General features: G+C 40.9%; 2 protein-coding genes across 4 annotated transcripts in view; one reads left to right on the forward strand and one right to left on the reverse strand.

The window, feature by feature from the left end:
* Window positions 1–3,140: 3,140 nt before the first annotated feature.
* On the forward strand, window positions 3,141–9,898 carry LOC139468531 (uncharacterized). Its single transcript, XM_071250553.1, has 3 exons — window positions 3,141–3,573; window positions 4,222–4,368; window positions 9,732–9,898. Exons 1-3 carry the CDS (start codon window positions 3,141–3,143, stop codon window positions 9,896–9,898), a joined length of 747 nt encoding a protein of 248 aa, XP_071106654.1.
* A 1,958-nt stretch (window positions 9,899–11,856) lies between these two features.
* The window catches only part of LOC139472168 (coiled-coil domain-containing protein 60-like), a 47,708-nt gene continuing 41,744 nt past the window's right edge, over window positions 11,857–17,820 (reverse strand). For all 3 annotated transcript variants that reach the window (XM_071254739.1, XM_071254576.1, XM_071254653.1), the window contains one exon: window positions 11,857–16,304. In XM_071254739.1, coding sequence (XP_071110840.1) covers window positions 15,993–16,304 — 312 coding nt within the window. In that variant the 3' untranslated portion in view covers window positions 11,857–15,992. The remainder of the gene's footprint in view (window positions 16,305–17,820) is intronic.

Consider the following 17,820-nt stretch of genomic DNA (forward strand, 5'->3'; position numbering starts at 1 on the left):
ATAAAAACACCTTATTTGTTGTTTCTTCCGGTTAGTATTTACATCGAATCAGACAAGTTATAAGAAAAGCTTGATGTTTAATAGAGGTTCCTGATCTTCTCAATTACAAAATTTGTGATTTCATACACACACACACGCACGCACGCACGCACGCACGCACGCACGCTCACACACACACACACACACACACACACACACACACAAACACACACACACAAACACACACACAAACACTTTGCCCAGGGTTGATGTTCAAGGAAAGTAATGTTACTTTTCACAATGACACCCGTTATTATTGTTGTAGGCTGATTTCATTGTGCACGTAAATAAAGAGAATAATCATAGATAAGTAATTGTTTGTTTACTCTGTTTTTGGTATATTGCTTCAACACTCCAGCTCCTCATTCATTGTGACACGTGTACAGATAAACTAGAGCTGTATTCAAGGATGGTTACGATGGTTACGTACATCAATGATGTAAGATCAATATGACTGATACATTAGATCAAGTGTTTTCCTCAACTTTCTCCAATGCGGTTGGCCTAATGTCAGGGGACCATTACTTACCATGTCAGCAATCTCAACTGTGGGACTTTGAAAGAGAGTTCAGACCAAAGTAATTTATAAAAGGTGAATGTAACACCCTGGCCAAACATGACTCACAGACACTTAATTAATTAGATACATGTAATCCTGGCAGTTTTGTTTTCACAAATTGTTGAGATACTCTTTCATTTCATTACCCGTAAAATTGGGCCCAAAATGACCATGATCTGTTGTCTTTATTCAAAATTATCCTTGCTAATTTCGTATGAGGGTCGAGGCTGAAAGGTGTTTTGAGCGTAAGGTGAAATAAAATGATGCGTTTTTCATACCTATTTTCGAAGACATTTGGTATTATCTTATGTTGGAAAACGCATGTCCTGTTTCGGAAGGTGGTCAAAGTTGAGACTGCATGCTTTTAGAACTTTTTAGGGAATGGTCAAAGTGTTAAATCGATACATTTTAATTCAACAAATATAGAAAGCCCTATTACATATAATCCAGATTACAGATTAAAAGGAGAAGCGAATGCCTAGAAAGCTATTTTCAGTACTTACGCGGTGGCCATATTTAAAGAAAAAACGGATTTAAACTTTTGAACTGAATGTAAACGTGCACGTTTGTAGAGCTTACATGTATGTGACCACGTGACACCTGTTTAGTACGCAATGCTTCTCGCAGCATGCTGGCACTGCATTGTTTGCGGTATAATCTATATAACACGTGTCATCTGGGTTTGGTCACCAGTTTATGAGACAATACTGTCTCACGTGACCAGCTCCTTTTGCACATGTCTGTTCTGATCAAACCATTCACAAATCACTATTGATTGAAAGAAACTATTGCGATGACTATTGATATTGCAAACAACTATTGCGATAAATATCGATAGTTTTCAGTGTATCATCTTAGATGGATTTTAGAGTTGAATTAAACCTTGGAACTGAAGTTTCCTTTGAATGTGATAACCGCAACAACAAATAAAAAGTAAAGTTTGAGATATGACAGATTTGTTTTCTCTTTACCCTAATAATTTAAGAAAAAATTTTTTTCACATTTCCATGTGTAAATTACTACCACTCATGATCAAAAGAAAAACAAATTTGAACAGCATTGCTGTATTTTATTGATATGGTAAATACAATCGAAACTATCGATATTCTCAACTGAAACGATACTATTGATCGGAAACTGATTTCACAATCGCTTTAATGACTTTAAGTGCTTACCAATAGCAATATATCGATATTTCGATTTATCGTGACACCCCTAACACCTAATCGTGCAGTGTTGTATTGTAGGTTTCATGGCTACAGTGGTACAAGTGTTTGATTCCAGAGCGAGATCAAACTTTATCGGAGTGACAGCATATAGACAACTTCTAGTGGTAGAGCGTCCCCCCGGAAAGCGGAAGGTCCGGGGTTTGCTCCCCGGCCGCGTCATACCAAAAGACGTTAAAAGATGGTACTTGTTGTTACCCTGTCTGGCTCTCGGCATTAAGGGGCTATCTATGGTATCTCAGTGAGCTAGCACTATAAATCGGCATCCGTCTGGACTAGTACAAGCAGCCACACACACACACACACACACACACACAGACACACTCTCACACACACACACTCTCTCTCTCTCTCTCTCTCACACACACACACACACACACACACACACACACACACACACACACACACACTCACACACACACTCCAAAATTAAATCCAAATTAATCTGGGACGTCACTGAATGTTGGCTTTTGGTGAGTTATAATAGGATAAAAAAGTTCATAACTGGTCGTTACATCTTACATATAACTATATACTGCAGATTCAAAGATATTTCGGGTGGTGGGATAGTCAAGTGGTTAAAGTGTTCGTTAGCCATGCCGAAGGTCCGTGTTCGATTCCCCACATGGGTACAATGTGTAAGCCAGTTTCTGATGTCCGCCTCGTGATATCGCTGGGATATGGTTAAAAGAGGCATAAAAACCTACTCACTCATTTAGGTACATGTACATATACATTTAAATGTATATTAAATCATCAGGGTTTATTTCATGTTGAAAATACACGCGGTAGCTAGTTGGACGATACATTATAGAAAGGGGCCTTTAACAAGAGTGAAATGTAAAAGTACAACAATGTATGACTTTAACTGTAATGTAAATATAGAACCTAGATCATACCATGGGTTTCTAAAGAAAGGGCAAGGTTATCACGACCCTGCCTATTTATTTCAATTTCCCGATAGGGTTACATGGTAGCAAATAACTGCAATCACCTGAGGGCGGCCTAGGTCGCCCCATGGGGAATGATGACGAAGATATTAACATTGAGTCAGTCGTGTCGGCCACACTTCTCACAGTCCTGAGACTTCAAGCAGTGCAAATCCCTGGCCCATCATCTGACGATGCAGGAACAAGTTTAGGACTGTGATATTTTAACCATTTTGAGTTGTATCCAAACTGTTTCTTTCCTAACAGACTCGGACTTTTGATATTACGTCGTAAGTCCTTGGTTTATTTGCTTGGTGAGTGCTACATTCGCGGAGGATTTGTACCTGTTTTTCTCTGTTCTGCATTGTGTGACTCAAAGTCACCACGATGTTGAGATACAGTAACTCGACGGCAGCAGAACAGTTTCGAACGGCCATCGCCGACCGGGCCCGTGTGCATCCCTATCAGAAGACTGTATGGGTGGCCACCCCGAGGAATGAGATCGACAAGCCAACGGCCATCGCCGACCGGGACCGAGTGCTTCCCTATGAGAAGCCTGTATGGGTGACCACCCCGAGACATGAGATCGTCAAGCCAACACGCCAAATAGACCCCATGGTTAGAAAAAGACGACGAAGTTGGTCCTGCCGGAAGTTGTCCGATTTGGAGATAGCTGGAATTATATTCGCGTTGATTGGTCTGACAATCCATATTGTCAGCATGGCAACGGTTTCCTGGGCATCACACGAGAGACAGGACGGTGATTTTGTGAATGCTGGTATCTTCCCTCAGTGCCAACATCTGCATGGCTGCCTTCCAAGTATGTAAGACACAGAAGACGTCGTTTGTTTTTCCCGCTTTCTTTGGTATCAATGAAGTCCAAAAAATGGGTTTGGGGTGGTAACGTGGTTTTAGGTGACTGTACCGAAACCCCTTGGATATTTGATGCCATGCTGTATGTCTAGTCCAGGCTCTTAGTTATTAAACTCTAGCCGAAGTGCCGTAGCCAGCCGGGGTGGGGGGGTGGGAGGGGGAGGAGCAGGGAGGACAGTTGCCCCCCTAGATTTTTTTTATAGAAAACAGTTTTATTTGAATCAAGTTGGGGACAAGTGATTCTTGTACATATATTTGCCCCCCGTCAGTAAAAGTTAACTACGGCCTTGATGGCTGTAGCATTCAACAACTTCATAATTCCAGTTTAACAATATCCGAAAGGGTGCACAACACACGCGTTATTTATGACTGAAGAAGGAGCATGGGTTTTGTAATAACCCGGGACTGGTGTGATAAAGTTTATATCCCGTTATTTGACATTGTAAGTGATATGACCCTTCACCATCTATAGCCTGAACCAGGAAAGTGGGATACTGTGGAGAGAAATAAACGCAAACGTAACCATTCTATTTTAATGTTAGAAGTCTTCAACATACACCCATGGTAGACTGGGAGCTGTTCTGTGTGTTCACAGTGGGTCCTGTAGGCGCCGCCACCATCGTCGCCCTGATCTATGGAGTGTCTGTCCCCGTCCTGTTCGTCATTTACACCACCTGCTGCTGGAGACGCTGGGGAGGGCGTTACCTGGAGTACGCCACTGCTGCTAACTGCTTCGTGGCAAGTACGTAGAGAATGCCGATAGACGCAAGATAGACCCCGTATATCCATAACCCAAGTATACTCAATACTAATTCCTATTTGCTTAATCTACCGCTACCCCAGTATATCCTATTACCCCAGTATACCACTTACCCCAGTATACCACTTACCCCAGTATATCCTATTACCCCAGTATACCACTTACCCCAGTATACCACTTACCCCAGTATATCCTATTACCCCAGTATACCACTTACCCCAGTATACCAACTGCCCCTGTATATCCTATTACCCCAGTATACCACTTACCCCAGTATACCACTTACCCCAGTATATCCTATTACCCCAGTATACCACTTACCCCAGTATACCAACTGCCCCAGTATATCCTATTACCCCAGTATACCACTTACCCCAGTATACCAACTGCCCCAGTATATCCTATTACCCCAGTATACCACTTACCCCAGTATACCAACTGCCCCTGTATATCCTATTACCCCAGTATACCACTTACCCCAGTATACCAACTGCCCCAGTATATCACTTACCCCAGTATACCACTTACCCCAGTGTACCAACTGCCCCTGTATATCCTATTACCCCAGTATACCACTTACCCCAGTATACCAACTGCCCCAGTATATCCTATTACCCCAGTATACCACTTACCCCAGTATACCAACTGCCCCAGTATATCCTATTACCCCAGTATACCACTTACCCCAGTATATCACTTACCCCAGTATACCACTTACCCCAGTATACCAACTGCCCCTGTATATCCTATTACCCCAGTATACCACTTACCCCAGTATACCAACTGCCCCAGTATATCCTATTACCCCAGTATACCACTTACCCCAGTATACCAACTGCCCCTGTATATCCTATTACCCCAGTATACCACTTACCCCAGTATACCAACTGCCCCAGTATATCCTATTACCCCAGTATACCACTTACCCCAGTATACCAACTGCCCCAGTATATCCTATTACCCCAGTATACCACTTACCCCAGTATATCACTTACCTCAGTATACCACTTACCCCAGTATACCAACTGCCCCTGTATATCCTATTACCCCAGTATACCACTTACCCCAGTATACCAACTGCCCCAGTATATCCTATTACCCCAGTATACCACTTACCCCAGTATACCAACTGCCCCTGTATATCCTATTACCCCAGTATACCACTTACCCCAGTATACCAACTGCCCCAGTATATCACTTACCCCAGTATACCACTTACCCCAGTGTACCAACTGCCCCTGTATATCCTATTACCCCAGTATACCACTTACCCCAGTATACCAACTGCCCCAGTATATCCTATTACCCCAGTATACCACTTACCCCAGTATACCAACTGCCCCAGTATATCCTATTACCCCAGTATACCACTTACCCCAGTATACCAACTGCCCCTGTATATCCTATTACCCCAGTATACCACTTACCCCAGTATACCAACTGCCCCAGTATATCACTTACCCCAGTATACCACTTACCCCAGTGTACCAACTGCCCCTGTATATCCTATTACCCCAGTATACCACTTACCCCAGTATACCAACTGCCCCAGTATATCACTTACCCCAGTATACCACTTACCCCAGTGTACCAACTGCCCCTGTATATCACTTACCCCAGTATACCACTTACCCCAGTGTACCAACTGCCCCTGTATATCACTTACCCCAGTATACCACTTACCCCAGTGTACCAACTGCCCCTGTATATCACTTACCCCAGTATACCACTTACCCCAGTGTACCAACTGCCCCTGTATATCACTTACCCCAGTATACCACTTACCCCAGTATACCACTTACCCCAGTGTACCAACTGCCCCTGTATATCACTTACCCCAGTATACCACTTACCCCAGTGTACCAACTGCCCCTGTATATCACTTACCCCAGTATACCACTTACCCCAGTATACCACTTACCCCAGTGTACCAACTGCCCCTGTATATCCTATTACCCCAGTATACCACTTACCCCAGTATACCAACTGCCCCTGTATATCCTATTACCCCAGTATACCACTTACCCCAGTATACCAACTGCCCCAGTATATCACTTACCCCAGTATACCACTTACCCCAGTGTACCAACTGCCCCTGTATATCCTATTACCCCAGTATACCACTTACCCCAGTATACCAACTGCCCCAGTATATCACTTACCCCAGTATACCACTTACCCCAGTGTACCAACTGCCCCTGTATATCACTTACCCCAGTATACCACTTACCCCAGTGTACCAACTGCCCCTGTATATCACTTACCCCAGTATACCACTTACCCCAGTGTACCAACTGCCCCTGTATATCACTTACCCCAGTATACCACTTACCCCAGTGTACCAACTGCCCCTGTATATCACTTACCCCAGTATACCACTTACCCCAGTATACCACTTACCCCAGTGTACCAACTGCCCCTGTATATCACTTACCCCAGTATACCACTTACCCCAGTATACCACTTACCCCAGTGTACCAACTACCCCTGTATATCACTTACCCCAGTATACCACTTACCCCAGTGTACCAACTGCCCCTGTATATCACTTACCCCAGTATACCACTTACCCCAGTGTACCAACTGCCCCAGTATATCCTATTACCCCAGTATACCACTTACCCCAGTATACCAACTGCCCCTGTATATCCTATTACCCCAGTATACCACTTACCCCAGTATACCAACTGCCCCAGTATATCACTTACCCCAGTATACCACTTACCCCAGTGTACCAACTGCCCCTGTATATCCTATTACCCCAGTATACCACTTACCCCAGTATACCAACTGCCCCAGTATATCCTATTACCCCAGTATACCACTTACCCCAGTATACCAACTGCCCCAGTATATCCTATTACCCCAGTATACCACTTACCCCAGTATACCAACTGCCCCTGTATATCCTATTACCCCAGTATACCACTTACCCCAGTATACCAACTGCCCCAGTATATCACTTACCCCAGTATACCACTTACCCCAGTGTACCAACTGCCCCTGTATATCCTATTACCCCAGTATACCACTTACCCCAGTATACCAACTGCCCCAGTATATCACTTACCCCAGTATACCACTTACCCCAGTGTACCAACTGCCCCTGTATATCACTTACCCCAGTATACCACTTACCCCAGTGTACCAACTGCCCCTGTATATCACTTACCCCAGTATACCACTTACCCCAGTGTACCAACTGCCCCTGTATATCACTTACCCCAGTATACCACTTACCCCAGTGTACCAACTGCCCCTGTATATCACTTACCCCAGTATACCACTTACCCCAGTATACCACTTACCCCAGTGTACCAACTGCCCCTGTATATCACTTACCCCAGTATACCACTTACCCCAGTGTACCAACTGCCCCTGTATATCACTTACCCCAGTATACCACTTACCCCAGTATACCACTTACCCCAGTGTACCAACTGCCCCTGTATATCCTATTACCCCAGTATACCACTTACCCCAGTATACCAACTGCCCCTGTATATCCTATTACCCCAGTATACCACTTACCCCAGTATACCAACTGCCCCAGTATATCACTTACCCCAGTATACCACTTACCCCAGTGTACCAACTGCCCCTGTATATCCTATTACCCCAGTATACCACTTACCCCAGTATACCAACTGCCCCAGTATATCACTTACCCCAGTATACCACTTACCCCAGTGTACCAACTGCCCCTGTATATCACTTACCCCAGTATACCACTTACCCCAGTGTACCAACTGCCCCTGTATATCACTTACCCCAGTATACCACTTACCCCAGTGTACCAACTGCCCCTGTATATCACTTACCCCAGTATACCACTTACCCCAGTGTACCAACTGCCCCTGTATATCACTTACCCCAGTATACCACTTACCCCAGTATACCACTTACCCCAGTGTACCAACTGCCCCTGTATATCACTTACCCCAGTATACCACTTACCCCAGTATACCACTTACCCCAGTGTACCAACTACCCCTGTATATCACTTACCCCAGTATACCACTTACCCCAGTGTACCAACTGCCCCTGTATATCACTTACCCCAGTATACCACTTACCCCAGTGTACCAACTGCCCCTGTATATCACTTACCCCAGTATATCGCTTACCCCAGTATACTAATTGCCCCAGTATACCACTTACCCCACTTAACTTTCCATTTGATTTAACGTAAAAGGATAAGCGTGCTGAAATGAAGTCTGTTTAAACTATCTGGACTTACTTGGGATGGTCGGGTTGTGCCATCAGTGTCCCCTTCGAAGCGAATTTGGTCGTGAACTTTCTGTAGTGTCTGACCTCGTTTTCGCTCGGTCAGCTGCCATAGAAAGTCCGCTGGTTTCGTAAAAATGGTATCTAACGAGAATGAGTGTAGTATTCTCTATATATCACTTACCCCAGTATACCACTTACCCCAGTATATCACCTACCCCAATATACCCCTTACCCCAGCATACGACCTTACCCCAGTAAACCCCCTTACTATACTATACCCCTACCAGGATAGGTATAACCCATGCACACTGTGGCAAGTTGTATCCTGTGTAAATGATTATAACGTGCTTATTTTCGAAAGAGGCATTCTTTTGTATTAACCATTAGTGTGGAGTGAGGAAACAACCTTCGAGCAGGCAGCATATGGTTCTAGAAGGGAAAACACAAATCTGCAAGGGGTTATATAATTGATCTCGGTATTGTCAGTTTCAGGAAAGCTTGATAATGTACAAGCGCAATGACAAAAAAGTCCAAATATTCTAAATGAGGATTCCCAGAATGGAATCGTATTGTCAGATATTATCAGATTAAACATATCGACGTTTTTATGTTTAGATCATCCATTTATAATGTGTAGATCATCGAATAACAAAGTTTATGTTAAAACATCTGGAAATATAGAAAGGTTGACGTTAACAGCAGGGCAAAAGAAAGTATTCGCTTTGATTTGGCCAAAACGTTATCAAAGAGTTACTAGACTGAAGGAGCGGTCGGGTAGCCTAGTGGTTAAAGCGTTCGCTCGTCACGCCGAAGACCCGGGTTCGATTCCCGACATGGGTACAATGTGTGGAGCCCATTTCTGGTGTCCCCCGCCGTGATATTGCTGGAATATTGCTAAAACCGGCGTAAAACCATACTCACTCACTACTTGACTGAAAACAGATTCCGAAACACTGCAGACTTATCCAAAAGTCCAAAACACAACGTATGATACCCGTATCAAATACATCACCATCGAATAACCATTTCTTGTTTGTTTCATTTTAAGCCACCGTCAAACAAGGGTGTATACTTTCTTTTGCCCGGCAGTGTATAACACGATGATAATGTTTCAGCACTTGGAGTTCTCGCGGCTCTCCTGCTCGCGGGGCTGAGGCTCTGGGGATTCCCAATGAGAGGCTTCCAGTTGGACTACAGCTACTACCTGGACATCGGTGCTGGGTTTGGTTTCCTTATTTCCGGAATCTTATTTCTTGCACACGTGTGTCTACAGTGGAATTGACACGGATGTCAGGAATTCTTCTGTGATGAGACGGAGGCTTGGAGTATAGTGGAGTGACAGTACTGCAGATGGAACTTCCGGTTGAACAAATGTACCAATGCTAACTTTTCAAACTTTGTGACAACAAATGGCGACTACTTCTCATTTCGACATGACAGTTTGTTTTCCCCTCCGTGTTATACAGCAGGCTTAAACTGTCTTAATCCTCAGCAAGGGGCGACTTGACGAAATAAGAGGTTGAAAGGAAGCTATGGAGCAACATCCAAAGGCTTTAAAATTCAAAAGCAACACTTGAACAATAAAATTTCTTTTTTGTACTTGACACGAGTTATAATTGTTCATAAACACCCCGCGCAAGCACTTATGGGTACCATAAACCCGTGACGTTGATATCACAACAGTATTAGCCTCGTTTTGAGGGTTAAGCGGCACTAGCTCTGTGGATACCTTTAACGCTGTTTTGAACTTTAATCACGTATGTCACCGCGTGTCAGCTTAATGTGGCAGGAACTACCACTGGGTCAAACTCTATTCTGAGACTCTGCCTTGGGCCGCATGCTTCCCCAAAGACATACTGTCAGTCAAGTAACGTGCGAAGCTACACACATCTCTTTGAAGGCAACATTTTACATGCAAATCCGCTGAATTTGTCTTAAGTATCATCTTGAATGACTGTTAAGAACTACAATTAGATCTGTTTTATTATTAATGTGCTGAGGCTTGACGTCTGAATTTGTTGTGATGCATACAACATAGTCATCCTCGGTATCTCCAGGGCTCGCATTTCCGCAAGCCTACTGTACGTATAGAATGACAACATAGTATAAGACATAACCTGTCAACGCTAGAGAATAATCAGTCCTAGTGGTGACAATTATGTAAATATAAATGAAAGTCAGTGAAGGTTGTTTGTTTGTTGTTTAACGCCGCACTCAGCAATATTACAGCTATATGATGGCGGTCTGTAAATAATCGAGTCTGGACCAGACAATCCAGTGTTTAATATCATGGGCATGCATCAACCAAGTCGGCGAGCCTGACCACCCGATCCCGTTAGTCGCCTCCTACGACAAGCATAGTTGCCTATTACGGCAAGCACGGGTTGCTGAGGACCAATTCTACCCCACGGGTAGAAAGTCAGTGATAACACAATGTGTTCACGAAAAAGCATGTTCTGTTCTACCGGTAGAACCTGCAACTCACAAGATTTTCAGAAAAAAAGTAAAGGTTTGTTTCCTGCCTAATGCCGTGGAGCAGTACCACTACCATCAGTTCATAATCACACCTAGTCAAGGTCTTGGTGTTCCTTACTGGAAATATCATTAACATGAAGACACAGATAAAGGACGTCACCCTGGGCGTCTTCTGTTACGACCAAACTAGTTTACTGGGGACCACGTCTTTGTTGTTTAATGCCAAACGCACCAAAAGTCCAGCTACATGATGGCGGTCTGTAAATAATCAAGACTGGACCAGAAAATCCAGTGACTGACATATTGAGCAATGGTATACTAATTGGGAAACGCTGACATGCAGCAAGCCTGACCATCGATCCGGTGAGTCACCTCTTACCACAAGCATAGTCGCCTTTTAGGGCAAGCATGGGTTGCTACAGACCTATTCTACCCAGGATCTTCATAGGTGGGTGACCGGGACACCAACTCCATGAAGATCCTAGTAAGAATGGAATTGTCAAAGAATTGTCATTACATCTTCACTATCTATCATCAGTTCCCTTGATATTTAGTTGGTAGTATAGCTGGAATATTGCTGAGTGCAATGTTAAACACCAAACCAACCATCAGGGATCATGCAGTGTGGTGTTCTGCACTGAAAGTTGGTAGTGTAAGATAAGTGATCAGCTGTACTTCATTGTACTTGAAGTACAACAATAGTGATTTAAGAACAATCAAGCAAACAATTTATAACAAAACTTTTTTATTCAAGTTCATGGCTATCTCATATTATCATGATTATTGTAACTGTGGAGTTAGATTAATTAAAACCAGAATATACCCAGTAACCAAGCCTAGAATACCAAAGGTCTTTATTTCATCTAGGATTAACCTAACAAGCATTAATTGTACCATTAATCTCTAGTTGAAAACAAGCAAGTAATGTAACGTTATTATCACTTATGTCAATTATTCAATACTTTCTTTCACATATTCTTATTAATTCATCAAAACTAATGTTCTTGTATTACATAAATCTTTGAAGGTTTAAATTTAAACATAAGTAATGATGAAAAACATGATTGATAATTCTTCACAGGCAACAGTTTTACTGGTGCAACATCATGGCCCATATTTTTACAAAGATAATAACTGGGCTGTTGCAGGTTAAAAATACTAAAATGTAAAAGCAAAAAACAAAAATTTAATTGCTGTGCTGAAGAGGCAAATGTTTTGGTTTTTTTTAACATGATGTACTTTTACATATACTTTTTATTTCAGGAACATTAGTCGGGACATGTACCCAAAATAAATACTGAAACTATGTTTATGCCACCATAATAAATCCTACATCATGTCATGCTTACCAAGAAGTTCATAAAATGATTTTACAGCTGATATTGGAAAGGGTCAATTATTCCTTTTGTTCATACTTCAATCAGTGAACATCCTGATATTGTTTTCTAAAGAATTAATAAAATACATTTTAGATTTGAATTTATTAATAATTTTCTTCATCCCACATATATAGCATATATATATAATAATATATCTCTACATGACTTCAACTGAGGTATAAATTATGTATCACATACAATATCACTGCTTGGTATTTACAGAAAGAAGGACAAATACTTGCAAACATCCACAACCTGTCAGAAATCAAACATCAGTAAAATCAACAGGTACACCATATCTACACGTATCAACAAAAGTCTCTTTACTGTCACAACTGCAGAAGCATTAACGATGAGGATGTAAACATTGTAGCAAGGAAAGCAACACAACAAGGTATGAACTGAAACATAGTTACAAATAAGAGCATTCAATAATTAATACTATAATAATTACAAAAGGAATTTTTTACACATATTTAGGCACATATTTAAAAAATGCACAAAAACTTGCATTTATACATCATGAATGCATGTTTTTCCCAGAAGTGACAGAACTACTTTCAGAATTATGTTGACCGTGTTTTAGTCTAAAAATCGCTTGATGTCGGGAATTCCCTTTAAGAAAATTTGGATGAAAGTGTTAATAAATAAAGACAAACACTTACTTTCTGACTATGTGATTTTATGCAATTTACTTTGATGTATGCACAAAAATATTTACAAAAATTCTTAAATGCTAAATCAGTAGACAAAAGATTGTGTAACTCTCGTGTTCTCTTTGTCAATAAGGAGAATACATGTACCATGGACCTGATTCCTTTAAAGTCAACATAAGTCATCTTCCCGAGGCAAGGGAGTTAACTGACTATAAAAGTCCAGTTTCCACCCTTGACGAACTAGGCTATGTTATGGAGTTAATTTTGGCTGGACTAACGAGTCTATGTATAGTCGAATCAAAATCAAGCAAGAAATCGAAATCCGGTTCGTAAACTGTCATGCAGACTTCGGTCGATTGCAGGGTTTGCAAAGCATGTGCACTGCCAACTCGTTGTCTTTTCATGTTTTTAATCAAGATGCTCACATGATTTGATGCACTTCTTGATGTAAGACTAGTTTTATCACAATATAGATCTTGATTATCGATCAAATCGTCTTGACGGGTCGCCGCCATTTTGTTCAAAGCAAATGCAAGTGATACGAGAATTGGAATCTGATTGGTCGCCAGGAGAGGCATAAAAGGGACATGCCTGTGTCCATAAATAATTATCATCAATACTTATCATGGAGTAACAGTGAAGACAAGCTTAGAAACATAGGAAATGGAATCAAGAAAAAGAGAAATCAAAACATTTAAAAAAGTGTCTCATCTCAGTGAAGGCCCATTGGTCCCAACCATGTTTGTCTCTCTCCAACGATGCCTCTCCAGGAGAGAATGTCAGTTCAAAGTTCATGATATACATTCACTGGGAATGGTACCATCTGTACTTACAGAGCTTCACGGTAGTCTGTTTTTCATTTGTCTCTCTACTTGTTCTTGAAAGTAAACAGCAGATGCTGTGACAGCTTCTTCAAGAAGACATGCACAGTAATCAGTGTTTCAAAATCAAACAAGTTCATTTGTGATGAGATCCACAATACAAAACTTGAAAACTCATCACTGTCATTTTAAGGAGCTGTTTTCAATTGTAGAAGGGAATATAACTGAAAATACTTGTAATATACAAAATTTACAACAATGGCACAAGAACTGTCAGTAAATAGTATTTTGCAGTTGATATAGCATACCCTCCTTACACACAATATTGATACATGGCCATATGATATAAGTGAGTGAGATAATCTGGTTTAACACAGCTTTGGAGAGTATTTCAGTTGTATCACAGCATGTCAACTTAAAGTGGGAGGAAATCACACGAGGAAAGTGACAAGGTTCTCAGACGTTTTCCACTTCATTACTGCAATCCACAAGCATGGGTATGGCGCTGACAAACCAAGAAAGACAATCACGGCGAATCTGGGATCCAAACCCAAGATGATAGGTTTCTGACCTGCCTAAGGGATACAACTCTCCACAACTAATAAATCGATTATTGAAATAATTAAGAAATATTTCAAAGTGCATTTTGTCATTGAGAGATGCTCAAATGAGTACCATGATAACAGCCCCAACTCCACTCATTCATATCATCCTTTGACATGATGTTCCTGCAGGTAACTGCAGAATTCAAACGAAAACAATTGAATTTCACAAATATCACCCATAATTAACAAATACATAAGGCTAAAAAAAATAATAGTCTTAGTTCTCAGGCACCGCCTGCATTATTATAAAGTCTGCTCCACATTTCCTTTTTATTTCCATTTTCCAAAAACATAATACTATTAATACAATCCTAATGATTAAAAATAATGCAATCCAATATAGCACGCAGTTACTTCCCTTTACATGGGCACTGTCCCACTGTACATCTTGTGTCATGATCATGGCGACAATAGGAGTTTATATGTTTGTGTATTTAGGGAAGCCCTTTCCCAGATTGATGGTACACAACTGTTTATTTGGTTACATACTAGTTTGAACAAGAAAAAAAAACACCGCCCACCTGCACTATATTTTCAAAAGTCATTGCCTGAGAACCAGTTCTTTTATTTTTTAAAGCCTAACTAACATGCAACATGGTCTTCCAGACAAGACACATTTTTGGCATATTCAACAGCATTGGAGGTTCTTGAAGAAACTTCTATTAATACTGTTAATAACATTAAAAGACACATATACATGTAAAGCAATGACACAGGCACAGTCATACCAACTACCCTGGGGATTTCAAAGGCTAGTATGGTGTGTTATCATCTTTGGATAATCGTCATGTGGTTTGGCTTGGAACATTTTCATAAGACTAGTGAACAATACCATACATCATGATAAGAAGTGTCTGAAAGAATACATATCTCCCAATGACTATGGTATGTTGAAAGATGTTCATAGACAACAAGTTGCAATAGGGTGAGCAGATTCATTCTTTGGGATCAGTCATGGTAAAGTTTCACAACGTATCAGTTTAGAAAAATAAAATAAAACTATCATCCATTCTAAACATCCAGAAATTCTGAAATTTATAGGAAATTTCAATTACATTTCTTTTCAGTGAGATTCTGTTACACTGTACATTCACTGGGGCTAAGTTTATTAAAATCAAATATTTATATTCACTTAGGTTTAGAAAGAAACTACCGATACACTGAACTGTGTATTTGACTTAACAATGGAGTTAGCATTGTAAATATACAAACATGGTATCACCTTCCAGATATACATGCAATGCTTTCTTCACAAAAACATTAAGAAAAAAATTATAAAAATAGTTCAAGTTCCCAATTCATATATAGTCTCACTTATTAGCTCAGTAGTAAATACTTTGAGAATGAAACTCTTCAAAGATAAAGGTTTAATTAAACTAAGATCATCTTTGTCTGATATGTGTTTGAAACAATTAACAAAACAGTATTTTATGTTTGAGATCACGTTTGAGATCTGCGCACAAAGGCAGATTGAACATATCTCATTTTGGCACCGACAGCACTGAATTCTGGAGTTGCAGGAACTTCCTCCTTCTTCTTGCCCTTCAACATAGGTGGCGCTGTCTGAGGCCGCTGTATCTTGGGAAACTGCTGCTGGAACCATTCTTCATACTCCTCCACTGTCATCTCCACAACCTTCTCCCGGCAGAACTCAATGGCGGCAGAGATGTCGGGGCTGCAGAGTTCCCAGTCTCGCAGAGTCTCCAGGACCTTGAGGAACTTGTACACACTCTGCTTACTGGTGCTCTCAACCTACCAAACAGCAAACACACATTACTGGGCTGCCAGTTCCTGCTGTGATCAACCTTTCTGCTGTGTTATCAATAAGTCAACCTATGGTTACAGAACTCAAAACTCATTTTTTTTCTGTTTGTAAGTCTCAATCTAAACAAATAGCAAAAACACTTTACTGATCTGCCATATATACATTACACTCAACCATCATCAATTTGTGGAACACAAATATGGTTCATCTGACAAAATTTGTTAATACTGCATCTATCACAGTCTGCATGTATGCCACTAAAAAAGGTTACCCTAGGTTACTAGCTATCGCAATACCTTAACATCAAAGAAGCTAAAATATATCTACATGTGTACATGCAAGTTGTGCTCAATAATATTTTCTGAAAATCATAATAAATAATTGAGGGCATATGATTGTGCATATGACACATATTTATTGAAGAACAATACCATTTGCATATGTATTTTCTCTGATTTCTATCTTTGTAATAATTGTAAGTATTATCATTGTGACTATTAATGGTCTATTAAATCTCATCAACGTGTTTCATAAATCACAATGAGAAGTGCAAATCAAGTGAGTCTCCCAAGGTGTTTATGGAGACTGTGCTTACTACTAAACTACATGAGTGTCAGTGAAACAGGTTGTTAGTGCAACGAAACCAAGAAACCACAAGTGCACCTTAACAAAATCTATCTGCCTGCATCACAAATCAGAACAAAATGATAATTTCATAATCCTACACTATTCACATCTATACACAACAAAAAGCAACCTTCACAACCATGTCAACTTCTTCAAACTAACACCTTTGGACATTGGCATTGAATGGGCATTTAAAGTTTGTTCTGTTTCTTAGTTCTTTAACTCAACACTCAACAATATTCCACTTATATGACAAAGGTCTGTACATAAGCGAGTCTGTGCCAGTCAGTCGAGGGATTCACATCATGAGCATCGATCTTAGCAAGTCAGCGAGCCTGTCCACCCAATCCTGTCCCCTCTTACGACAAGCATTCACTGTTGTATTTACCATAAATATGTGTTTAGGAAATTCAATATAAAATGTACTCTGTAATGCATGATGTAGTCAACATGTTTTGTCGGCACGTATGCATACTCTGAATATGGGAGGTTTGTTTGTTTGTTGTTTAACGCTGCACTTAGCAATATTCCAGCTATATGATGGCGGTCTGTAAATAATTATATCTGGACAAATCCAGTGATTCATATCATGAGCATAAATCTATGCAATAGGGATACGATAACATGCATCAGCCTAGTCAGCGAGCCTGACCACCTGATCCTGGTAGTCGCCTCTTACTACATGCATAGTCACCTTTTAGGGCAAGCATCGGTTGCTGAAGACCTATTCTCACCCGGATCTTCATGGGTGAATATGGGAGGTAAATATTAAAATATTTCTAAACTTAAGATAGAGATACTGAGTTATATCATATATTTTACATATTGTCACTGGTCACATATTGGCTGCTGTCATGACTGGTCACTATTAGATGT

This window comes from Haliotis cracherodii, unplaced genomic scaffold (assembly GCF_022045235.1).
Source record: "Haliotis cracherodii isolate W230 unplaced genomic scaffold, xgHalCrac1.p SCAF_1, whole genome shotgun sequence".
Lineage (NCBI taxonomy): Eukaryota > Metazoa > Mollusca > Gastropoda > Lepetellida > Haliotidae > Haliotis > Haliotis cracherodii.

Coding starts and splice junctions, on each gene's coding strand:
- LOC139468531 (XM_071250553.1), top strand. CDS start 3,141: ATGTTGAGATACAGTAACTCGACGGCAGCAGAACAGTTTCGAACGGCC. Junction 3,574..4,221: donor TCTGCATGGCTGCCTTCCAA/GTATGTAAGACA, acceptor GTGTGTTCACAG/TGGGTCCTGTAGGCGCCGCC. Junction 4,369..9,731: donor TGCTAACTGCTTCGTGGCAA/GTACGTAGAGAA, acceptor ATAATGTTTCAG/CACTTGGAGTTCTCGCGGCT.